This window comes from Littorina saxatilis, linkage group LG15 (assembly GCF_037325665.1).
Source record: "Littorina saxatilis isolate snail1 linkage group LG15, US_GU_Lsax_2.0, whole genome shotgun sequence".
NCBI lineage: Eukaryota > Metazoa > Mollusca > Gastropoda > Littorinimorpha > Littorinidae > Littorina > Littorina saxatilis.
Window position 1 is genome coordinate 8,264,557 of NC_090259.1, and position 25,789 is coordinate 8,290,345.

A 25,789-nucleotide genomic window follows, 5' to 3' on the forward strand; every position below is an offset into this window, starting at 1 on the left:
CGACATTGATGCTATTCTGGAGAGAGAGAAAAAATACGTGTGTGAGTGTGTTGTCACTGTTTTGCAATGGTTTACATTGGTCACACAATATATTGTTCTGCATTTAAAATTCGAACGGAAAAGCGACTATTTTCTTTAAATCTTTGAACGACTGTAACGAAAAAGTATTTTTAAAATTCGAAGTATTTTTTTTACTGCAGTTTAAACTAAAAAGGTTCAACAACTTCTTCGCAACACTAACAATTACGCCTTTATAGTTACTTTCAGTTACAGTTTCTTTATGCAATTACTTTTCGCGTTTTCAATGTAGAACATACTTTTTTTCTGATTGTTGATTTTTTGACTTTATTTTCCTTCTTATATTTGTCAGCGTAATGTTTTTTTTCTGGCTGTTATTTGCAATACATGCTGCTTGTGCTTATCATACAATTTTTTTATTTCGCTAATTTTTTAAGTCGAATTTTAAAACTATTCTGTGTAAATACAGTATTCAAGTTTGCTACATATTGTGTGTTAACATTCATTTCGGAGAGGCACTTCGAGGTGGTCAAGAGAGGCAGCTAATTGTCTGGAACCCTGGGGCAGATCTGTGCACATCTACGGTTTCTCCGTAATTTCTCCGATTTTTATATGCAGAATACGGTGCTACGGATGTTTAATTAAAATTCCGAAATTCCGATGTTTTGCTCAAACATTTTTTTAAAAACTTTTTTCAGTTTTAAGATGTTTTGACCAATTAGTTGGCCGTTGCGCTGAAAAGACGTTTTCCGATTTACCGGAAGCGCGCGTGTTCTCAGCATTGAGTCTTTGTTCTTAAACTTAGTTCGTCCAGCGCCTGCGTGGCAACTTGTGATTGAAGTGAAACGTGGAAAAGATAAAAAGAGTGCGAGATTCAGATAGTGAAGAGGAGACACCAGCTCTGTCACAGCTTACTATTGACACATTTTAAAAACCGTACTGAAATTTGGATTGTTTACTACTGATGAGCGTTTTGAGTCTGCACAGGTCTGCTGGGGGCAAACTCGGTCGGTCAAGCCTATGACCAGGGGGCTGTGAACAGTTGGGAGAATGAGTAAATTAAAGATGCGGTCCTTCTCATTGTAACGATTGTTTTTACCGCAGCACATCTGTTCAGAATGTTACATTGGACAAGAGCATCCCGTTGGGCCGCATGCCAAAATCTACTGTTTGACCGATGTATCTGCAAAGGTAGTGTGTGTGTGTGTGTGTGTGTGTGTGTGTGTGTGGGGGGGGGGAACGTGCGTGCGTGCGTGCGTGCCTAGCTGTGTGTGTGTATGTGTGTGTGTGTGTGTGTGTGTGTGTTCGGTGTGTGGGGGAACGTGCGTGCGTGCGTGCCTGTGTGTGTATGTGTGTGTGTGTGTGTGCTAGTGTTTGTGTGTGTGTGTGTGTGTGCTAGTGTGTGTATGTGACTGTGTGTGCTAGTGTGTGTGTGGGTACGTGCGTGCGTACGTGTCTGTATGTGTGCGTGTGTGTGTGTGTGTGTGTGTGTGTTCCAATTTAATATTTTAATTGACACCTATTTAAATTTGCAATATTAATTCATTAAAAAACCACTTCACAGAAAGCGGCCATGCAGTCATTGTTAGTATGTGTTCAATTGGAAACATGCTCTTTTGGCTTGTAACCATTGGACGATCTGTCGTGGTTAACATGAGTGTCACCGGCACGGTTGGCCTAGTGGTAAGGCGTCCGCCCCGTGATCGGGAGGTCGTGAGTTCAAACCCATAAACCCCGGCCGGGTCATACCTAAGACTTTAAAATTGGCAATCTAGTGGCTGCTCCGCCTGGCGTCTGGTATTATGGGGTTAGTGCTAGGACTGGTTGGTCCGATGTCAGAATAATGTGACTGGGTGAGACACGAAGCCTGTGCTGCGACTTCTGTCTTGTGTGTGGCGCACGTTAAATGTCAAAGCAGCACCGCCCTGATATGGCCCTTCGTGGTCGGCTGGGCGTTAAGCAAACAAACAAACAAACAAACAAGCAAACTTCTCTAGATTGAGACCGCCGGTTTTGATTCTAACTACGAAAAGTGTGTATAAATTATATGTGTGTGAATATACAACATTTTATGACCACGATTGTGCTTGTCGTTTAATTCTTCATTCTTTAATACCTATTCTGCAATGTATTACACAATGTTACCAAAAATGAATATTGTATCAAAATGTCCTTATTGCTCGATTATGTTTCAACACGAAAGAACCTTTCATTTTGAGTATCGAAAGTACAGTAATTCACGCGTGTGTGATCACGATTCACGATCATCTTCAATCGCTATAGAATTTCGCATAGAATAAAGTGCCTTTCACTTGAACAAATACCTTCTTCTTCTTCTTCGTTCATGGACTTAGACTCCCACGTTCACTCATGGTTTTAGCACGAGTGGATTTTTACGTGTATGACCGTTTTTACCCCACCATTCAGGCAGCATACGCCAATTTCGGGGGAGGCATGCTGGGCATTTTCGTGTTTCTATAACCCATCGAACCCTGACATGGATTACAGGATCATTTCCGTGCGCACTTGGTCTTGTGCTTGCGTGTACACACGAAGGGGGTTAAGTCACTAAGCAGTCTGCACATAAGTTGACCTGGGAGATCGGATAAATCTCCACTCTTAACTTGCCCACCAGGCGGCAGCGACCGGGATTCGAACTCACGACCTCCAGATTAGGAGGCCGACGTCTTACCACCACGCCACTGCGCCCGTCTGGACACATACCAAGAATCACCAGCCAGGGTGATCTCTGTGCACAGTTGACAATGTTTGCTGAAATCCATTTTTTGAAAAACCACTAAAGTGTGTATTGTTTCGAATTTAATTCATACCAACAAAACATCCAACTCACTTCAGCAAGCCATCGGGATGTTGCGTTTTGGTATGAAACCAAGTGGAGGAGTTATCTCAAAAGTCTGGGGTGGTAGGCCGTATTGTCGTCACGATGCGTGTGCCTTTAAGTTGAAGGACGCTCCAATATAACATCCTGAACATGACCGCTTTAAGAGGAGTGTGCCTTTAAGTTAAAGGACGCTCTTATCCAATGTAACATTCTGAACATGACCGCTTTAAGAGGAGTGTGCCTTTAAGTTGAAGGACGCTCTTATCCAATGTAACATCCTGAACATGACCGCTTTAAGAGGACTGTGCCTTTAAGTTGAATGACGCTCTTATCCAATGTAACATTCTGAACATGACCGCTTTAAGAGGAGTGTGCCTTTAAGTTGAAGGACGCTCTTATCCAATGTAACATCCTGAACATGACCGCTTTAAGAGGCGTGTGCCTTTACTGAAGTTGAAGGACGCTCCAATATAACATCCTGAACATGACCGCTTTAAGAGGAGTGTGCCTTTAAGTTAAAGGACGCTCTTATCCAATGTAACATTCTGAACATGACCGCTTTAAGAGGAGTGTGCCTTTAAGTTGAAGGACGCTCTTATCCAATGTAACATCCTGAACATGACCGCTTTAAGAGGACTGTGCCTTTATTACTAGTAATAGATTATTATTGTCAAAACAATGAATAATAAGAAGTACTCTGAACATGCTGATATAATCATACGATGAAACAAAACATGAAGGAAATAATTTGCTTGATTGTACAAATTTCATTACATTTTATACATTGGCTTGGGTGAATATTTTGTTAAGTGTATATTTGTGCAAACTGGAGTACTCTAATAAAGTGTATTTCCACCAAGATCGTTGCTGCGTGTGTGTGAGTGTGTGTGTGTGTGTGTGTGTGTGTGTGTGTGTGTGAGTGTGTGTGTGTGTGTGTGTGTGTGTCTGAGTGTGTGTGTGAGTGTGTGTGTGTGTGTGTGTGTGTGTGTGTGTGTGTGTGTGTGTGTGTGTGTACTACAGTAGTATTGGTGATTTAAGATCCATTGTGTTTAGTTTCAACCTTTCAGGCCGACAGATTGACTGTGTATTTCGATATCGCATTATGTGACTTTGGTTTTCTCGTGTAACACACACAGAGTCAGTTGCGATATCATATCAGCATTGTCAATATAGCCTGGTGGTTAGGGTGTATTGTTTCACTCATGTAAGATAATCTTTGCATATTGCCTGTGTCACACATTCAGCGCCGAAGATGTGGAGAGATAGAAAGTGACAAACACTCACGTGTCAGAGACAGACAGACTGGGGGGATGGGGGGGGGGGGGGTGGAGAGGGGGGGGAGATAGAAACAGAACAGTCAGACAGGACAGACAGACTAAGACGGAGACACAGACAGACAAACAGACGGGGGGGGGGGGGGGGGGAGAGAGACAGACAGACAGACAAAATACAAAATGACAGATAGACAATGAAACGTCGATATTTGTGTGGGGGTGGAAGGGGGGGGGGTGCACAGGGAGGGGGAGGGGGAGGGGAGGGCAGTGGTTGGAGAGGGGTGAAACGGGAGTAGAGGCAAGGGTTGGGGTTGGGGGGTAATCGAAATGTTAGACGTGGCATACATGTTCATGAGCAAATAGCTTCCCCAAGCAAATAACAATTCTGCTAGATTGCGGAGCCTTTCTGTGAGACTCTTTCTCTGTTTCTTTTGTTATGTTTCTTTCTTTTCTATTGTTGACATTGTTTTCTATCTATACTTTTGTTTTGTTTTTGTTTGTTGTTATTTGTGTTTCTTGTTGTTGTGATTGTTGTTGTTTGATGTTTGGCTATTCTTACAGGTAGTTTGAATTCGAAAGCCGAAGTCTTTAGGCTACCATGTGTGTGTAGATTCATATGGTATGATTGTTATTGTTACAATATTGCTGGTCAACTCGAGCACACACACACATACACACACACACACACACACACACACACACACGCACATATACACACAGATACATACGCAAATACACACAGAAATACAAACAAGCACACACACAGAAATACAAACAAGCATACACACAGAAATACAAACAAGCATACACAGAAATACAAACAAGCACACACAGAAATACAAACAAGCACACACACAGAAATACAAACAAGCACACACACAGAAATACAAACAAGCATACACACAGAATTACAAACAAGCACACACAGCAATACAAACAAGCATACACAGAAATACAAACAAGCACACACACAGAAATACAAACAAGCACACACAGAAATACAAACAAGCACACACACAGAAATACAAACAAGCATACACACAGAAATACAAACAAGCACACACACAGAAATACAAACAAGCATACACACAGAAATACAAACAAGCATACACACAGAAATACAAACAAGCATACACACAGAAATACAAACAAGCATACACACAGAAATACAAACAAGCATACACACAGAAATACAAACAAGCACACACACAGAAATACAAACAAGCACACACACAGAAATACAAACAAGCACACACAGAAATACAAACAAGCACACACACAGAAATACAACTACAAGCACACACACAGAAATACAAACAAGCACACACACAGAAATACAACTACAAGCACACACACTTTCGGACAATTACAAGCACGCATATGAAGGAACAGTGGGAACAAAGAAAATTTCTGCTTGATTTTATTTCCTGCTTCAAACTGCTGAGAGACACTCGTTTTGAGATTCTCCATAATTTGAGTCCACAGTCGGCTTCGCGAAGTCTTTTTACCGAAAATTCTTTGCATAAGCTTTTTGCGGCCAGCTTCGAAAAGTCAACTCGCCCAGATGTGTGGGGTTTTAAGCCTCAAATGAACTGGGCGAAGTCCACTACGCGAAGTATACGTACGCCTCCATAATACTGCCTGTCTGTGCACTTGTGTTTAATGAAACGAGTGGCGCAGAATGATGGATTAACATTGTCTTCTCTATTAGTTATATTCGTAACGACTTACTGGTTTATTCTTGTCCAATCTACCACCATGTAGATTTCTGTAATATTGTAATGTTTTGGTCACGTAATATAAGCTTGTTTGCTTCAGCCTGTTCGTTTATCAATCAATCAATCAATGAGTCTTATATCGCGCATATTCCGTGGGTACAGTTCTAGGCGCTCTGCAGTGATGCCGTGTGAGATGAAATTTTATACGGCCAGTAGATTGCAGCCATTTCGGCGCATATTTACCTTTCACGGCCTATTATTCCAAGTCACACGGGTATAGGTAGACAATTATTAACTGTGCCTAAGCAATTTTGCCAGGAAAGACCCTTTTGTCAATCGTGGGATCTTTAACGTGCACACCCAATGTAGTGTACACGGGGGGGGAGGTTCGGACACCGAAGAGAGTCTGCACACAAAGTTGACTCTGTGAAATAAATTTCCGCCGAACCTGGGATCGAACTCACGCTGACAGCGGCCAACTGAATACAAATCCAGCGCGCTACCAACTGAGCTATATCCCCGCCCGTTTACTGTTAATTGTAACATGTCATGTATAATGAATAACGTTTTGTTTAAACCAAGCTGGCCGTACGGAGCTTAATTACTGGGTTTTCGGTAAAAAGACTTCGCGCAGTCTTCGTGAAGTCGACTTTGGGCTCAAATAAGGACCGCCTTTAAAGTCAGTCAGCAGTGACGAGCATACCGGAAAAGGTGGTGAGAAATCCACGCTCCACGTAAGTATCTCCGGTATCATGTCTGACGAACACCTGAATACAGAATACAGTATACAGCATATGTTATTGCCGTAGGTTGGGAATTTGACTTGATATTGCGGTTAAAACATTTACTCCATCTAAGCACACCCAACGCACGAATATCTAAAAGGAATCAACGACACCAATTAGAATATGTTATATGAAGTCATATATCGCGCGCGTATCTCCAGACTCGGACTCAAGGCGCAGGGATCTATTTATGCCGTGTGAGATGGAATGTTTTACACAATACATCACGCATTCACATCGACCAGCAGATCGCAGCCATTTCGGCGCATATCCTACTTTTCACGGCCTATTATTCCAAGTCACACGGGTATTTTGGTGGACATTTTTTTTATCTATGCCTATACAATTTTGCCAGGAAAGACCCGTTTGTCAATCGTGGGATCTTTAACGTGCACACCCCAATGTACATACATGTACACACAATAAATCAGAATACAGTCATCACTCAATAACTTGCTCTATTACCGTTGTCCTACGTAAGCACACACACACACACACACACACACACACACACACACACACACATACACACACTCTCTCTCTCTCTCTAACTAACACACACAAACACACACACACACGCGCGCGCACACACACACACGCACAAACACGTACGCATGCACGCACGCCCGCACACACACACAAACACACGCACACACACACGCACACACACACACACACACACAAACACACACACGCTCACACACACACTCACACCCACCCACCCACCCACCCACACCCCCACACCCACAAACACATACACCCACACACCCACACACAAACACACACACACATACACACCCACACCCACACAAACACCCACACCCACCCACACAAACACCCACACAAACACACACACCCACACACACACAAACACACACACACACACCCACACACACACAAACACACACACACACACACACACACACACACACACACACACACACACACACACACCCACCTGGTCCGCCTTCTGCAGGTGGACAGTTGCGAACGCTGTTCCCTTGTCCCAAAGATCATACTTGCCCATTGCAGTTGCATGCGCTAGCTTGGTGTTTCCTTTGACGATGCTAACAGTCACCCACCCACGGTCGTTGATAGACCTGTATGGAACGCCTGAACTGCCTGGTGATGGAAGAAAACATTATGTTATGTGCACTTGTCATTATATTATGTGCACTTGTCATTATGTTATGTGCACTTGTCATTATATTATGTGCACTTGTCATTATGTTATGTGCACTTGTCATTATGTTATGTGCACTTGTCATTATGTTATGTGCACTTGTCATTATGTTATGTGCACTTGTCATTATGTGATGTACATTGGTCATTATGTTATGTGCATTGGTCATTATGTTATGTGCACTTGTCATTATGTGATGTGCATTGGTCATTATGTTATGTGCATTGGTCATTATGTTATTACACTTGTCGTTATGTCGTGTGCATTAGTCATTATGTTATTACACTTGTCATTATGTCGTGTGCATTGGTCATTATGTTATGTACACTCGTCATTATGTTATATACTCATTTTTTTCTAGAGAACGCGTTGCTTATTGATCAATTTTAGCCAATGAGATTGCGTCTTACAAAACAACGCATTTCCTGCTCAACCAGACAGATCTTCAAAATGGATGCTGCATTGCAAACTGTTTTGACTAACGCAGGCCTTGGCACTCTCTGTGATGTTTTTCACAGAGAGAAGATCGGTGTTAATGAAATTAATAATCTATCCGAAGAAGAACTGAACAATCTTGGTGTTGTGTCAATGGGCGATCGACACAGATTGAAATCAGCAGCGCGTCGTCACATTGACATTGACGTCACATCTCAGAGATCTCTTCCCTTGAATCACCACACTGGGCACACACATGAGAGCAGAGGTTTGTTAATGTTTACAATCTTGTACCGAACTAAAGTAAGAAATGATGTGTGGGTTAGGTTTCATGTGCAGTAATCCGCAGAAATTGGCCATTCTGCCTGCTGCTTATTGATATGATATTTGCGGCTGGCTCCCCGATTTTTTTCCCGTACCATTTTGGCGGAGCGAAAGGTTTGGCACACGAATCTAGGTCAGGTGCACCACGGGCACTGAAAACCTGTGCAGAATAGCCTTGACCCACAAGTCAGCAGCGAATGTGATAAACGGGTTATCTCCCCTGAAAAGCGAAGCAAGCTTCGAAGATGGCGACGATGGAAAAGAGAAGAACTGTGAGCGAACTGCGAAAGGTGTGTGTGGGTGTGTGTGTGTGATGTGTGTCAGTGTGTGTGTATAATATTCGCGTGCTGTGTGTGATGTGTGTCAGTGTGTGTGTATGCGCGTGCTGTGTGTGTGTGTGGCTGTGCTTGCGTGAGCTTGTGTGTGTGAGAGAGAGAGAGAGAGCGATAGTGAGAGTAGGCCGTCAGAGAGGGTTCTTCTTCTTCTTCTTCTTTCTTTAGACTGCCGTGTGTGTGTGGGGGGGGGGGGAGGGTGGACTGCGTGTGTGTGTTTATTTGTGTGTGTGAGGGTTGTGTGTGTGTGTGGGGGGGTTGACTGCGTGTGTGGGTTTATTTGTGTGTGTGAGGGTTGTGTGTGTGTGTGTGGGACTGCGTGTGTGTGTTTATTTGTGTGTGGTGTGTGTGTGCCTTTCGCCTTGTATTGAGGAAATTAAACTGCGTTTGCGTATTATGTGTGTGTAATTGCAAGCGTGCGTGTATGTTAGGCATATCTCAGTAGGTGTGTGTATGTGCGCGTACGTGCAATGTGTGTGCGTGCGCGCGTGTGTTTGTGTATGTATGTATACATGTATGTATGTATGTGTGTGTGTGTGTGTGTGTGTGTGTGTGTGTGTGCGTATGTGTGTGTGTGTGTGAGATAAACAAACTATCAAGAACAAAACAAAACTGAACAAACGAAATGTTTTCCCCCCAACTCTGATTATTTTCTTCCCCCGGAGGAATTCTTGTTTTTCTTTGGGTTTTTTTTGTGTGTGCCTGATGTGTACTTATAAGTCTGCACTTGGTAAATAGGTGCGGGACACACAAACACCCGATCGAAACAAATTAGTAGTTTTAATGAGTACAAAACAAAGAAAATCATGTATAGTCTACTATAATTGCTAAGAACAAGGGAGATATAAATCGTAAGTCCAGACTTACACTCTCAAGTAGTAAGAACATGTATACAAGTGTACTCTCTCATTACATTAAAACTCTCTGCTGTAACTTCTCATGGCCAAAATGGCGTGGTTGTTCAATGTTTGGGGTGCGATTTTGTCATTGTTTCTGAATGACCATGAGAAAGCGTTTGAGAAGTTGTTGTTGTTTGCTCAGCTTTAAACGTCTTCTTCGGTTGACGCCGTTAGGACTGTCGTTTGCGAATATTACTATTTGGAGATTTATTAGATTTGTCGTGATATAATTTGACCTACTACCAGAGCTCTGCTGTAGCGTTTGTTATGTTTGGTTTTCAACCTGCTTTGGTGGTCTAGTGGTCTACTGCGAACATCTCGGAGATCGTAGGTTCGCCGGATCGATACCGCGCATAGACTTTTTTTTTTTTATAAGAAAACAAAATTTTTTTTAAATCACACACGTAGTGTTGTGATTTTGTTTTCTTACCTTTGGGAGCACATGGGGAGCGGGAGAGGAGCAAGAAGGGATACAGAAGGGAAATTACATAAACGGCATGGAACTGTCATCATTCGTGGCTCAATCGGTAGAACGCCAGACTTCAGATACTTAGGCCTGGGTTCGAATCCGCTCCGTGTTTTTTTTTTAATAATTATTATTATTAAATTCACGGGCTGGTAGAACCGTTGTAGATGAGGTTTGGTCGTGTGTGATTTATTTTCTCCCCCGGAGGAATTCTTGGTTTTTTAAAAAATTCTTTCTGCCGGAATAGCTGTGCGAAGCGTTGGTGATTTTAGTGAATTTTTGTAGCTGCGACCTGAAATCTGCAGAGTAGTACTGATTCCAGGTTTGAGTCCTGGCGCGCTCCTACTTTTTTGACTCACATGCGAAGCAAAAGTGAGTCTATGTACTCACCCGAGTCGTCCGTCCGTCCGTCCGGACGTCCGTCCGGAAAACTTTAACGTTGGATATTTCTTGGACACTATTCAGTCTATCAGTACCAAATTTGGCAAGATGGTGTATGATGACAAGGCCCCAAAAAACATACATAGCATCTTGACCTTGCTTCAAGGTCAAGGTCGCAGGGGCCATAAATGTTGCCTAAAAAACAGCTATTTTTCACATTTTTCCCATTTTCTCTGAAGTTTTTGAGGTTCAATATCTCACCTATATATGATATATAGGGCAAAGTAAGCCCCATCTTTTGATACCAGTTTGGTTTACCTTGCTTCAAGGTCAAGGTCACAGGAGCTCTTCAAAGTTGGATTGTATACATATTTTGAAGTGACCTTGACCCTGAACTATGGAAGATAACTGTTTCAAACTTAAAAATTATGTGGGGCACATGTTATGCTTTCATCATGAGACACATTTGGTCACATATGATCAAGGTCAAGGTCACTATGACCCTTATGAAATGTGACCAAAATAAGGTAGTGAACCACTAAAAGTGACCATATCTCATGGTAGAAAGAGCCAATAAGCACCATTGTACTTCCTATGTCTTGAATTAACAGCTTTGTGTTGCATGACCTTGGATGACCTTGACCTTGGGTCAAGGTCACATGTATTTTGGTAGGAAAAATGTGTAAAGCATGTGAGTCGTATGGGCTTTGCCCTTCTTGTTTAATATAAACTTTACACATTTTTAGCTGAAAGTTGATTTGACAATTGATTTTGCAGTTACATGTATCAGCATAATATTGACACAAGTCTGACCATTGTCCGTAGTGTTGTCCAGCTATATCGCTGGTGTAAACTCACGCATTTGTTATCCCTATGTATGTAAAAAAATTAAAAAAATCATGTTCATGCACATGCATTTTTTTCAGATAGACAAGGACCTGCATCGAGAGAAGTGGCTGCACTCTTTGCGCCCTATCGTTCGAGGGCAACTCCATACACAGCATCGGCCAACAGACGGAATCGGAGGGGGATGCAGAAAGAAAGAACGTGGACGGGGAACTTTTTTTGTTTCCCTGAGAGAGATAGGGCCTGTGTGGCAACTTTCTGGGAAAAAGAAATGTTGGCAAAGAGCGGCCTGGGAGCAAAAAAAATCCAATTGCTTCAACATGACACGTCCGAAGAAGTCTACAAAAAGCTGCAAAACGCCTATCCTGCTCTGAACGGCTGCGGGGGATTTGAGCTGATGCGAGCCCAAGGGCATGGCCGCTCCCTTGTGGCTATCAATCCGTGTTATGCCGTCAGTAATTTGAAATCCTCTGGGTCCCAAGGGACGTTTTACATCAGGCCAGTTCAGCAGGACCTTATACTGCAGCAATCACTGGAAAACGATCAGGAGATAAAGGTTAAAGAAGCCTGTCTCAAATGTGGACGGATGTATGACCTCACAGCCCTCCGCGGTCATCATGCTGCGTGCCAGCCAGCTGTAAGTGTTAAGTATTTTTGTCTGTTAGTAACGCTCATTGAAAGTCGGCAAGAAATAATGTTTGAACAAAAGTTAATGTGATTCTTTATATGATGAGTAGATAATTAAGTACATGTAGTCGCCAACGAGGATTAGGCCATAGGCATCACATTGGCATCAAGTCACTTTTTTAGATGGGGTTCAAAGCTGACACGGTTTTCTTCGGAAAGTATTGTAAGTGCTAATGTGCTTTCAATGGCTTGGAAATCAAATTACCTTTCCAGCCCTGATATTTAGCAAGCCATGCTAAGGAGCCAGCCGGGCTCCTAACCTGGGAAGTTGAGGTTGCCAGAATAAATTTCAGGTTGCCAGAATAAATTTCAGGTTGCCAGACAATTTCATTGAAAATAGGGTTAAAAGAAAACCATGCGATTCGGAGGGAAACATAAACTTTGACAAACCTTGACCCACAGATCGATCACTGATAATTACTTACCAGAAGCTCAAAGAGTTGGGCCCCTTCTCTGACCAATCCAAGATTGTCTTGGCTAACGAGAGACTATGGGATACAGCGAAAGTAGATTTCGTCTGTATGGCAAGTAGCGTGACTAATGAGTCATTGGGAAAAAAACCACAAAATAGGGTAGGTGGTTCCAATATTTTTAAAACTGATCTCTACCGTTGAAATGACATTTGTGTTTGTGTAGGAAACTAATTTCAACCTCAGGCCGTTTTTTTTGCACCAAATACAAACCTCAGGCAAGGTCTTCTACACTCCAAACACACACACACACACACACACACACACACACACACACACACACACACACACACACACACACACACACACACACACAACAACAACAACATTCGGTCAATATTTACCATCTATTGTTTTTTTTTTAAATTTCTAGGCCCATGGTAACGAGGAAATACAAAGCGTCATGGCCGTCGTCATTGATCCACAGGACTCAGATGTGGTATGTATACAAATTATTTTTATATGATTGATGCTTATTTCCCATAGAGTTTTGAATAGGTAGTATAATTGTATTAATCATTGAATGTGAACAAAGTGTAAGCAGGTTAAGTCACAGGCAAGGAGGGGACAAATTTTCTGCTAAAATGAAATTTAATTCACTTCCAACCCCATTGTTAACAAGAAATTACCCTCCTGTCGGGCGTGGACTGCAAGCCGAGCGCTTGACCCCCGACTTGTTTATCGATAGTTTTTTTCCGCCTTTACTAAATTCATAGTTGTTGGTTTTTTTTAATTATTTTTTTTTTTTTTAAATTGTTGTGATTAATCCATGATAAATCAAATGAGCAGCCTTATCTTGTAAGTAAGGATAAACTTAGGATTCACTTTTTAATCCCCTTTGGCTCTTATTTCTAGGTTGTACTGCCAGGTGAAGAGGATGATACTGATACTGATCTGCCGGATCTGGCGGCTGCTGCATCGGTATGCATGTCAATTTGTTTTTGCTATGAATTATTAACAGTAATGGATCCTAAAGAACAGGATCCAAATCATGTCCTGACGTGTGAGTCGGGTCTAAATTTGTGCTTAACAGGGCCTTCAGCCCTCTAGCATGTTAATACTGAAGAAATAACTACAGTGATGCACATTTTAGTCGGTCTCCGGTTCTTGACCGATGTAACCCCTCCAGGGACCGAAAACATTATCACCAGGCGGACACGGGTCCGATTAAAGTACAGAAGAAGTGGTCAAGTGTCCAATCGTTTTTATGATGGAGAGGACATGCGGACTGTCCATTTTCATGATGATTGGGGGGTGGTCTCGGTTGCCAAGTGAACAAAAAGTATGATTGAGTTGGTGTGAATGCACAATTTTCGCTGAGTTTTACAGTAATTGAAATTAAAAAAATTCTTTAAACGCCGATTTCACAAGTCGTTTTTGTTTCTTTGCTGTTGTTGTCCTATTGAAGTAACACTTTCAGGACACTGTGTCCTATTGTTTTTCCATCTTCAGGACAATTGTCCTGAAGACTACCAGAAAAATGTACATCACTGTTACTAACTAACTGATAATTGAATTTGTATTAATTAGTTCTTGTATTCTTTGTTCTTAGGCTCGTTTTTATTTCATTTTTTTTATTCACCCACTTTATGGGTGAATATTGTTTTTGGTCTCGTTTTGGTTTTTTTGGTTTTTTTTTGTTCTGTGTGTCCGCTAAGTGACCAATCACCTAACTTTAAATTACAATACGCATGACAAGAATCTCGATGGTCGAGTGGTTAGGGAACCGTCTTGCGAGTCGAAGATACCGGGTTCGAATCCCGTTACTGCCAATATATATATTTTTTAATCTTTTGAATTTTGCGGTTGGGTGAATATTGCCATCCATTGCATCTTCTTTTTTTGTTTTTGTTGTTGTTGAGAAAACTACTAGTGCCAAAGGTGAGTCAATACCTAGTTTGAAAATGGTGTCATTTTTGTTCGGTTCCCAGCAGGTCTGTGCGACAGACAGACAGACGGACCGAGAGACTTATAGACCTGTGTTTCCACAGGCAAAAACACCTATTGCGCGACAGATTTAGTGATTTTATGTTTTTTTTTAATTTTTTTTTTACTAAATTCATAGTTGTTTTTTTATTTGTTTTATTTCTTATTTATTTTTGAGTCACTTGAGAAAATGTGACTCTATGTAATCGGTCAGTGTTAGTCTGTCCGGCCGGCCGGCCGGCCGTAGACACCACCTTAACGTTGGACTTTTCTCGGAAACTATCAAAGCGATCGGGCTCATATTTTGTTTAGTCGTGACCTCCAATGACCTCTACACTTTAACGATGGTTTCGTTGACCTTTGACCTTTTTCAAGGTCACAGGTCAGCGTCAAAGGAAAAATTAGACATTTTATATCTTTGACAAAGTTCATCGGATGTGATTGAAACTTTGTAGGATTATTCTTTACATCAAAGTATTTACATCTGTAGCCTTTTACGAACGTTATCAGAAAAACAAGGGAGATAACTAGCCTTTTCTGTTCGGCAACACACAACTTAACGTTGGGCTTTTCTCGGAAACTATAAAAGTGACCGGGCTCAAATTTTATGTGAACGTGACTCCCAGTGACCTCTACACTTTGACGTCTGCTTTGGTGACCTTTGACCTTTTTCAAGGTCACAGGTATGTCTTGAAGGAAAAAAATTGAAATATCATATCTCTGAAACTATTCATCGGATTTGATTCAAACTTTATAGGATTATTCTTTACATCAAATTATTTACATCTGTATTGTGTTGTGAATAGCAATTTCTTCCTGTCCATCTGATGCCTCATATAATATTCAGAACTGCGAAAGTGACTCGATCGAGCGTTTGCTCTTCTTGTTTTAAGAAAGTGACTAATCCATGATAAATCAAATGAGCAGCCTTATCTTGTAAGTATGGATAAACTTTTTTTTAAATTTTTTTTTTAAGTATGGATAAACTTAGGATTCACTTTTTAATCCCCTTTGGCTCTTATTTCTAGGACGTACTGCTAGGTGAAGAGGATGATACTGATACTGATCTGCCGGAGCCACTATTTGCGGCTGCTGCATCGGTATGAATGTCAATTTGTTTTTGCTATAAATTATTAACAGTAATGGATCCTTAAGAACAGGATCCAAATCATGTCCTGACGTGTGAGTCTGGTCTAAATTTGTGCTTAACAGGGCCTTCGGCCCTCTAGCATGTTAATACTGAAGAACTAACTAACTAACTGAAAATTGAATTTGTATTAATTAGTTCTTGTATTCTTTGTTCTTAGGCTCGTTTTTATTTTTTTTTTTTTTTTTTTTGTATTTTTTTTTAATTTTGTTGCTGTTGTTGAGAAAACTACTAGTGCCAAAGGTGAGTCAATACCTAGTTTGAAAATGGTGTCATTTTTGTACGGTTCCCAGCAGGTCTGTGCTACTTCGACAGATAACATGCGCTACACTTTCAATACAAGTACATATAGCGCAGGCTTCTATCGCACTCAGTCACAGTACACTGGCACCGACCCAACTCTGTCGGCTTGGGTATGATTTGTGTGTGTGTGTATTCTCTTTCAATTGAGCATATTCAATCAAAAACAGTAACACTATATAAAACACTAGGTAACATAGCACACAAACAAAAAAAAATAAATAAATAAATAAATAAATAAATAAAATCATTTTGAATAATATATTTCACTTTAGGCCCAAAAAAAAAGTTGTCTGTTTCTGGTCACCCGTTTTGGTGCCGACCCTACACTTTTTTTTTTTACCAAAGTAAAAAAAAAAAAAAAAAATGAGAGAAGAAGCGGTGGCCGTAACGCTCGACAAATGTAAAGATACGGCCTCAGTGAAAGTGATTAGTGCCTATCCAGCTGATTTTACCATTTTAGAGGTCTTCCATGACATTCATCCTGAATTTGACCCAAGGGGGCAGCGTTTAGTAGTTTTCTACCCTGGCAACAACAAAAAAATTATAATCCCTACCTACCCTACCTATTTTTGACTCACATGCGAAGCAAAAGTGAGTCTATGTACTCACCCGAGTCGTCCGTCCGGAAAACTTTAACGTTGGATATTTCTTGGACACTATTCAGTCTATCAGTACCAAATTTGGCAAGATGGTGTATGATGACAAGGCCCCAAAAAACACACATAGCATCTTGACCTTGCTTCAAGGTCAAGGTCGCAGGGGCCATAAATGTTGCCTAAAAAACAGCTATTTTTCATATTTTTCCCATTTTCTCTGAAGTTTTTGAGATTCAATACCTCACCTATATATGATATATAGGGCAAAGTAAGCCCCATCTTTTGATACCAGTTTGGTTTACCTTGCTTCAAGGTCAAGGTCACAGGAGCTCTTCAAAGTTGGATTGTATACATATTTTGAAGTGACCTTGACCCTGAACTATGGAAGATAACTGTTTCAAACTTAAAAATTATGTGGGGCACATGTTATGCTTTCATCATGAGACACATTTGGTCACATATGATCAAGGTCAAGGTCACTTTGACCCTTATGAAATGTGACCAAAATAATAAGTGAACCACTAAAAGTGACCATATCTCATGGTAGAAAGAGCCAATAAGCACCATTGTACTTCCTATGTCTTGAATTAACAGCTTTGTGTTGCATGACCTTGGATGACCTTGACCTTGGGTCAAGGTCACATGTATTTTGGTAGGAAAAATGTGTAAAGCATGTGAGTCGTATGGGCTTTGCCCTTCTTGTTTTTAGCCATGTTACCAGAAACAGACAACTTTTTTGGGGGGCCTTAAAGGTCTACTAGTAGCTCCCAATCTGGCCGGTTCGGGGCCAAGTCATAGTTATAGCATTAAGTAGACAAAGTCTGCTATTACTTATAACAAACACAGGGGGTGCAAAATGGTAAAAGGGATGGTTTGATAATAAAAAATAAGTCATTATGTGCACTGAACACCAAACTTGAGATCTGCAGATGTCTTACCGAGGCAGAAACACAGAGGAAACACATAGCCAATGTGACTGCTGCCAGGTCAAGATTGGAATGCTGAGCCATATTCAAACGACAGGCGTTTTAGAGATGCCATGCATTTTTTTGGAAAACATGTGTCTATTTCAGCAAATGGGGGGATGTGGCCCAAAATATTGGTTTTTAGATTTTGGATCTATCATGATGTTGATAAATTCTCCGATCAAAATCTGAAAATAAATTATTTGGGGCAGAAGCCGCATCCCTCACCGGCCACCCCCTTTCTTTAAATTTATTTATTTATTTTTTTGGATTATTTTCTTTGTGCTGAAATTGACACATGTGGATTTGACTTTACCATGACACAGGTTTTTTTCTGTTCTTTCAGCTGTCGGAGGAAGATTTATTAGAAAACGTGATCAAAGAATGCATCTCCATTTGCCAAGACGACAACGTCACTAACCCCATCGAAATACTTCGGGTGGCACAGAGAAAGATTGTCACTGGAAGAAAACTGGACATCGATGCCAGTGCTATGACTACTGGTCTCACTGGAAACACAAATTTCATCTCCATAGATCGCGACTCTGTCGTGGACAGTGCTTTTGATGCCTTAGCGGATGTTCCACTGAAGGACCTCAGACTGTGTCTGGAAGTGAATTTTATTGGGGAGGTAATAATAATGAAGCAAAATAACACTACTAAACTTCCTTTTTGACTGCAGGCTCGAAAGAGCTGGCAGTCTTACATCTCACTGGAGTTTTCTTTTCTTTGCTTTTCCCACATATTCATTGAACCTTATACAAATCAACAGTTTTCGTTCAATCGGGACCAAACTTGCTTTTTAGCAAACCTTATGGGTAGGGTCAGGTCATGGTCGGGTTGACAGTGCTTTGATGAACGTAGTGTATGCTAGGCAGTGGGGGGACAAGCGCTCATGCTTAACCGAATACGCATTGAACTGTATACAAATCCACAGTTTTCGTTCAATCGTGACCACACTTGGTATGCTGATATCTTATGGGTAGGGTCAGGTCATGGTTGGGTTTGCAGTGGTGTCAAAGAGCCCAAAGCGCGGCATGCTTACCACGTCCCGGCCTGAAGTCCACACCCGTCAGGAGGGTCAATCTTGTTTCTGTACAAAAGTCCTTGGGGTGACTTCATATTTTAAGAGTACAAGGCCAACCTCAGAGATTCATCTGTCGTGACTATACATCCCTAACTTCTGGCTGCGTGACAGACATGCTGGGTGACTACAACTTCTGCCACTACAAGATCGCCGAAAGCAACAACGCCTGGCCTTCTTCTACAAGGTGGTCGGCGAAGAGCTGCCAGGCATCCCCCCGGACAAGTATGTCATGCCTGTTAGAGGGAAAAGAAAAACCAAACCCAACAAGAAATGACCCTCCTGACGGGTGTGGACTGCAAGCCGAGCGCTTGTCCCCGACTGCCGAGCATACACTACGTTCATCAAAGCACTGTCAACCCGACCATGACCTGACCCTACCCATAAGTTATGCTAAAAAGCAAGTTTGGTCCCGATTGAATGAAAACTGTGGATTTGTATAAGGTTCAATGATGGATTGGGAAAAGTAAAAGTAAAACGCGAGTGAGATGTAAGACACCCAGCTCAGTTGAGCCTGCAGTCAAAAATGACCGCAAGTTTGTGTAAAAAAACATCGTTAATTACATGGCACGGAATAACTCACGACCCTTCAACATGTATCCTCTCCCAGGCAACAAAACTCCAGAATCATCCGAATTGAAAAACACATTGCGGGTATGGAATACCCTGGAGGACAAGATTGTCACGGCTGAGTCGATTAAGGCATTTAAGAACCGCCTCTCGTCTCAAACAAAGCTAAAGTAGATAGCCGGGGGGGGTGTTTGGGGAAGGATTGTTACAGGTTTTTATCTCCCATCTCCAGGTCCTACCAGTGGCCTCAACTCCCTGGGGTTATTTCGATGGTTTTGGGGAATAGCCCTGGGGGACTCTGGGAGGTCAAATGGGTGGGGCCACTTTTCCCCTTAGATCTTGCTTGAGTGTGACTGAATAGAAAAAGTAGGGGCACCTTATGTGCTTAGAGTGTGAATGTGCTAATATTAGATTAAGTAAGGATTTTTGGTTGTTTTGAGTGTTCTCCTGAATATTTTCGGTTGACGACAAAACCAGAAGTGGGATATGTCAACGTTATCAATCAAGATCAAGAAGGGAATGGAATTTAAAATTGATGTGTTCATAAATGTTTTTGTTTGTTTTTACCAATATAATGGAAAAGAGTGGGTTTTTTGACTCACATGCGAAGCAAAAGTGAGTCTATGTACTCACCCGAGTCGTCCGTCCGTCCGGCCGGCCGGCCAGACGTCCGGCCGGACGTCCAGCCGGACGTCCGTCCGGAAAACTTTAACGTTGGATATTTCTTGGACACTATTCAGTCTATCAGTACCAAATTTGGCAAGATGGTGTATGATGACAAGGCCCCAAAAAACATACATAGCATCTTGACCTTGCTTCAAGGTCAAGGTCGCAGGGGCCATAAATGTTGCCTAAAAAACAGCTATTTTTCACATTTTTCCCATTTTCTCTGAAGTTTTTGAGATTCAATACCTCACCTATATATGATATATAGGGCAAAGTAAGCCCCATCTTTTGATACCAGTTTGGTTTACCTTGCTTCAAGGTCAAGGTCACAGGAGCTCTTCAAAGTTGGATTGTATACATATTTTGAAGTGACCTTGACCCTGAACTATGGAAGATAACTGTTTCAAACTTAAAAATTATGTGGGGCACATGTTATGCTTTCATCATGAGACACATTTGGTCACATATGATCAAGGTCAAGGTCACTTTGACCCTTATGAAATGTGACCAAAATAAGGTAGTGAACCACTAAAAGTGACCATATCTCATGGTAGAAAGAGCCAATAAGCACCATTGTACTTCCTATGTCTTGAATTAACAGCTTTGTGTTGGATGACCTTGGATGACCTTGACCTTGGGTCAAGGTCACATGTATTTTGGTAGGAAAAATGTGTAAAGCATGTGAGTCGTATGGGCTTTGCCCTTCTTGTTTATTATTGTGTGTGCATTGAGTTGAATTACATGTGTTATTATTTATTGTTTCTGCAGAAAGCGTCCGACTATGGCGGGCCAAGAAAGGAGTTCTTTCAATCAGTGCTCTTGGCGATCAAGGAGACGTTCTTTGACAATATCAGACCCCAGTCCGAGCACTATGAAACCATTGGAAAAATCATGGGTAATATTAATACTGATTAAAATGTAACTCATTTTATTAGTCTATTCTATTAAACGAAAAGGGCAAAACCGTTGTCGTGCTTCCGTCGACCGTGGTCGGAGGTCGGACAGCAGTCAAACCTACTCCGCGAAGCTCGGGTCAGGCACAGGCCCATGAAACATTGCGTAAAGGGCGGTTTGTTTTTTGCGGGTGCGAAGCGGCCGCAAAAAACAAACCAAGTTGCCACCGATCAAAACGCACACGCCGACGCCGGCAAAGCCGGCTAGTTGTCTTAGATACATGAAGAATGTTTTACTCTTAGCACAAAGTACATGTACAAGAAAAGATTCAATAACCATTTTTAGATAGATTCCGTATGCAAGCTCTATGAGACAATTAAGAAAAAGGTTGTCAAAATAGTTTTAAGTTGTTGTTTGCAGAAACGTAATTTTATTTCAGAAGAAAAACAAGCGTAAATTCCCAATATCTGTGGCACTAAGTGCGTGGTTACGCCCTTGTCGTGTCCCACAGGCGCGTTCCAACCTTACCATGACCTGACCCTACCCATAAGGTATCAGCATACCAAGTTTGGTCCTGATCGGAGAAAAACTGGATTTGTATAAGGTTTAAACATTTCGACTGCGTTGCTATGCTCCGCAGGCGCGGTCGAACCCCACCATGACCTGACCGTTCCCATAAGGTATCAGCATACTAATTTGGTCCCGATCGGAGAAAAACTGTGGATTTGTATAAGGTTCAAACATTTCAACTGCATCGCTATGCGCCGCGGTCGCTGCACGCCACAGGCGCGGTCGAACCCCACCAAACTACTCGCTTGATCATCACCTACCATTTTGCTAAGTTTGGTCTCAATCGGGCAAAAACTGTGTAATTTGCAAGTAATTTTACATTTTAGCTGTTCTTTTGAGTTTGTCTTAGATAAAATGTGCGCACTATAAATGCTATAAATTATTATTATTTATTATTATTCTTTCTGCAATTTGAGGGAAAATAAAATGCATATTGTTGAAATTCAAGCAGTAAAGACCTGTCTTTTTATTCCGTATATATTTCTTGGGCAAAATGGTTCAACCTGGAAAGTTTACTTTGTAGGGTTAAGGGGGGATAGGGCCCACTTTAACTCTCGGGATTAATAATGAATTTAAATTGCTTACAGCTCTTTCAACCCTCCAAAATGGGCGTCTACCCCGAATAATGACGCCGGAACTATGCGAGGAAGTCTTCAAAACACCAACCAACGAGACCAGAGAGTTTGTGAAAGATCTCCGCCGAGGCCTCGATAGTCTTGGCTTGCTGAGGGTATGATAATTATTGTTGCTTTTAATTCCAAGGTTGTTTTTGTTTAGGTTGCATTTATAAGTTAAATACTATGAATTGGTATATTCAAAATATTTAATCCATACACAGTTTTTCTTTAGAAAAATAACTTACAAATAGAAGTTAACATGGAAACCTAAAATACATACCCGGTGGCATGCATTTCATTTGTTTCAAACAAACCCAATCAACCGATCTCGGTTTTACCAAAAATGTTAAGTGGAAGTAATCTATTTGGAAATGGAACTTATTGAGTTATCAGAAGTTATCTGGAAAGTTACAAACATAATGAAATGGAAATTTATTAGAGACAGTGGAAGTCCAGCGCAGCGTTTTTATAATATTCACGGTGATAAATTCCCCGTGTCTAAATGACGTCATATTTGACGCAGTGTTGGCAAGGACACCCTATAGATGGGTTGCTAAAGTCTATGTGACATATTTGGGGACCACATATTTGATCTAAAACACTGAAATGTGAAGGATGAGGGATAAAGGTTGCCTGTGAATAGTAAACTATTTTCGCTGATCTCAAGTGTTCCACTATTCCCAAGTATTACTGTATGTAGAAATTTCATGTATGACAAAACGCCAGGGGGTTTCAAGCAAGTAATTTTTTACTTCAGAAGTCACAAAATCATTAATGACCCAAATTTATCCCCATCATAGGTAGATAAAGACCTCAATATATTTCATAATTATATAGTTTATTGTTTCTTCAGATCTGTGATGCTTTCCCAACGTTCCGAAACCTCTTCACGCCTATCGATCAACCCAAGCTGACACTAAAAAAAATGACGCTACTGTTGAAGCCCAAGATGTCTCCTGAAGGTTCAAACAAGCACAAGCAAGAAATGAAAGTCATGAAGAACTTTCTTGCGTACTTGAAAGAAGTTTCTGGTAAGTATATGGCGTCTTTTTTGCCCCTTGTCACCAGTCTCCATGGCTAGTCTGCCAATATTGGACTCTAAACTCAGCTCATCATCATCATTTTTGTCACAAAATGTGTCATCTAATCATGGGGCATTTTTTGCTCTTTTTTGTCACAAAATTTGTTTCATTTAAACTTAATTTGTCTTTTTCAATCTTTTAAAAAAACTCATGGCAAATATTCAAACTTCAACTTTAAGGTTTTTGCCTCTACTTAGCCAGTAGCCAACTAAATAATCTTAACTACAAATTAACCTTGCCAAAAAGAAAATTGCGCAAAATTTGATTTACCACACTGCAAATCCACCATCCAAATCACTCAGTTGCACTCTGTGTTTGCATTGGTACAGACAGAAGGATCTTGAAGAAGTAATCATTGGCAAATTAATTGTTCTTGTTTCATCTAGACTAAGAGTGTTTACTTATTTACAAACTCTTCTTTGGGATCAAGTGGAAAAAACTGACAAAACGTACATTCATTTGTGTGTAAGACAGCATAATTTTGTATGACTGTTCAACCAAGTGTTATTCACCATCATCATTGTGTACTAGCAGGTACAGGTTAGTAGTATACAGTCAGCAGTTGCACATAAAGGTATGTTGCATGTAATAATTGAGTTATGTTTTGTAGTGACGCACCGATCTCCTAAAAAAAGTGCTCTCTTTTTTTTTAGCTGGAGGGAGAGCATGCTCTCCTTTTCTTGAATTCCTAGAATCACCACTGAACCATTGCAGTTGGCTACTGGCTAAGTAGAGGAAAAAACTGTACACTTTGTGACCATAGGCATGTATTTGTTTTATTCAGCGGGGCGAAGAAACAACGGGAACGTGACTCTAGCCAAAGTCCTTCGTTTCGTCACTGCGGAAGAACAAGAGCCTCCGCTGGGATACGAGATGAACCCGAGCATCGAGTTCAAAGTTATGCCATCCTGGTATCCAACTGCCTCCTCTTGTGGAAACATTTTGTTTTTGACGGCCTATGGGGAAATGCCAGAAAGGCAAAGGATGTTTGAAATATTTGACATGGCATTCGACACTCCACAACACTTTGGACTAACGTGACAACCTACTGCCGTCGCCGTCCAAAGATTTCTTTATTGTTGAACAAGCTTTCCTTTTCACATCCAACTGCTTTTACTCTTCATTCTTTTGACCAAATTTTGCACTCTAACCAGCAGTCGCATCACAGAAAATGTGTGTCATGTTTTAGAACAAAAGTTAGATTGGGTCATCAGGTGAGCGTATGTTAAGTTTCAGGTGAAATCATCATAAATGTTCACTATATAAACTTTTATTTGAAAGAAAAGAAGAAAAAAAGCAACGCAAAAGGATCAGGTAGCCTTCAAATGTCACTCAAGGAAAAAAAGATTTTTGTGTTTTATGTAGTGTTGATGTTGTGGAAAGGCCTGGGGACTATTACCCTAATAATAATAGCACATTTTGCTTTTTATTTTTTGTTGATGTGTAAATCAGTTGTCGAAAGAGAACGATTTTTTTCTTTTCTTGTTGCAGACAAACGCACGATAGAAATCGTGTTCTTTTGTCTGGGTGACCTAAAGCAAGAATGTTGATGGTCAGTCACGGGATTTAGTGATGACGTTTTACTATTTTTTCTTCTGATGACGTGTGCGATCGGTCATGTGATGGGATGTGACATTGTACCTGTTTTTGCTTCATGATGCTTTGCGCTGTCACGTGATGGTAATATGACATGTCCGTCTATTTTTGCTTTATGACGTTAGTGCCTGGATCATGTGATGTTGATGTGACGTTTCAAGAATTTTTGTTTTCTCCTTGACGTAATTTGACAGGGTCAAGGCAAAATTCCACTTGTATGTGATAATGAAAACAGCTGATCAGTGATTGTTTTCTTGACTGCTTGCTGTAACATTGATATGTGTAGTGCATACATCATTGTACAATTCTATATCAAACAACCGACGATGCCACGATTGAGCCAGGCACGCCTGCCATCGCACACGCGAAAAACACACAAGAGGCGAAACATTTCAGAGGCGATGAGGAGAGAACTGGCTTAGGGCAAAGCTAAAGCTAAGAAGGTTATCAACCCTAACGACTGAGGTCAGGTAACTTTAGACTACTAGATCGCTAGAAAAACGCTAAAAATAGACAGCAGGGCCGGACTACCGGGGGGGGGGGGGTTATGGGGGTTGCGCAACCCCCCCCCCCCCCCCTAGCCTAAACATGTACCTCACTTATTTAAAAAAAAAATTTATTATTGTTTATTTTTGCCGTTTCATGCAAGGAGCGACCATTTTCCTATCTCAGAATATGACCTACCCATCCCCCACAAGGGGCTCTGCCCCTTGACCCCGCTAGGGGAAACATCCCCCTGGACCACCACTGGCACCCCCCCCCCTCCTCTTAGCCTAGTCCGGCCCTGGACAGACAAAACTCTCAAAAAGGCTTATGGTATTTTGCGTCAAATTCATATCGTTCAAATCTGGAGTCGAGACTTGGCCAAAATCTCATCTACAATCGTCACTTCAAATAAAAAATAGAAAAAAATAACCTTGGGCTTGGAAGCCTCAAACATAAGCTAAACACTAGCAATCCAACAAGAAAACAGTGTTTTTGTGGCACGCCACCTTGTTACTCCTTGCCTTCCGTTATTTTTTCTTACGTACAAGTTTCGAAAACAAAACTGACTTATCAGACAGACACCGCATACGGACAAATGGAATAATGTCTTCTTTTTTTCTATCATTA

General features: G+C 41.3%; 2 protein-coding genes across 2 annotated transcripts in view; one reads left to right on the top strand and one right to left on the bottom strand.

The window, feature by feature from the left end:
- Positions 1–5,537: 5,537 nt before the first annotated feature.
- Positions 5,538–25,789, bottom strand: part of LOC138948424 (complement C1q-like protein 3) — a 51,173-nt gene continuing 30,921 nt past the window's right edge. Inside the window, exons 3-4 of the mRNA XM_070319960.1 lie at positions 7,596–7,737; positions 5,538–6,619 (exon numbers count right to left, since the gene is read on the bottom strand). Coding sequence (XP_070176061.1) covers positions 6,533–6,619; positions 7,596–7,737 — 229 coding nt within the window. The 3' untranslated portion in view covers positions 5,538–6,532. The remainder of the gene's footprint in view (positions 6,620–7,595; positions 7,738–25,789) is intronic.
- On the top strand, positions 7,837–25,209 carry LOC138948423 (uncharacterized). The gene is made up of 10 exons (XM_070319959.1): positions 7,837–8,523; positions 11,584–12,140; positions 13,034–13,099; positions 13,516–13,581; positions 15,615–15,686; positions 17,944–18,228; positions 20,686–20,812; positions 21,969–22,111; positions 22,852–23,029; positions 23,865–25,209. The coding sequence occupies exons 1-10, from the start codon at positions 8,214–8,216 to the stop codon at positions 24,119–24,121; spliced, it is 2,061 nt and encodes a 686-aa protein (XP_070176060.1). The 5' UTR covers positions 7,837–8,213; the 3' UTR covers positions 24,122–25,209.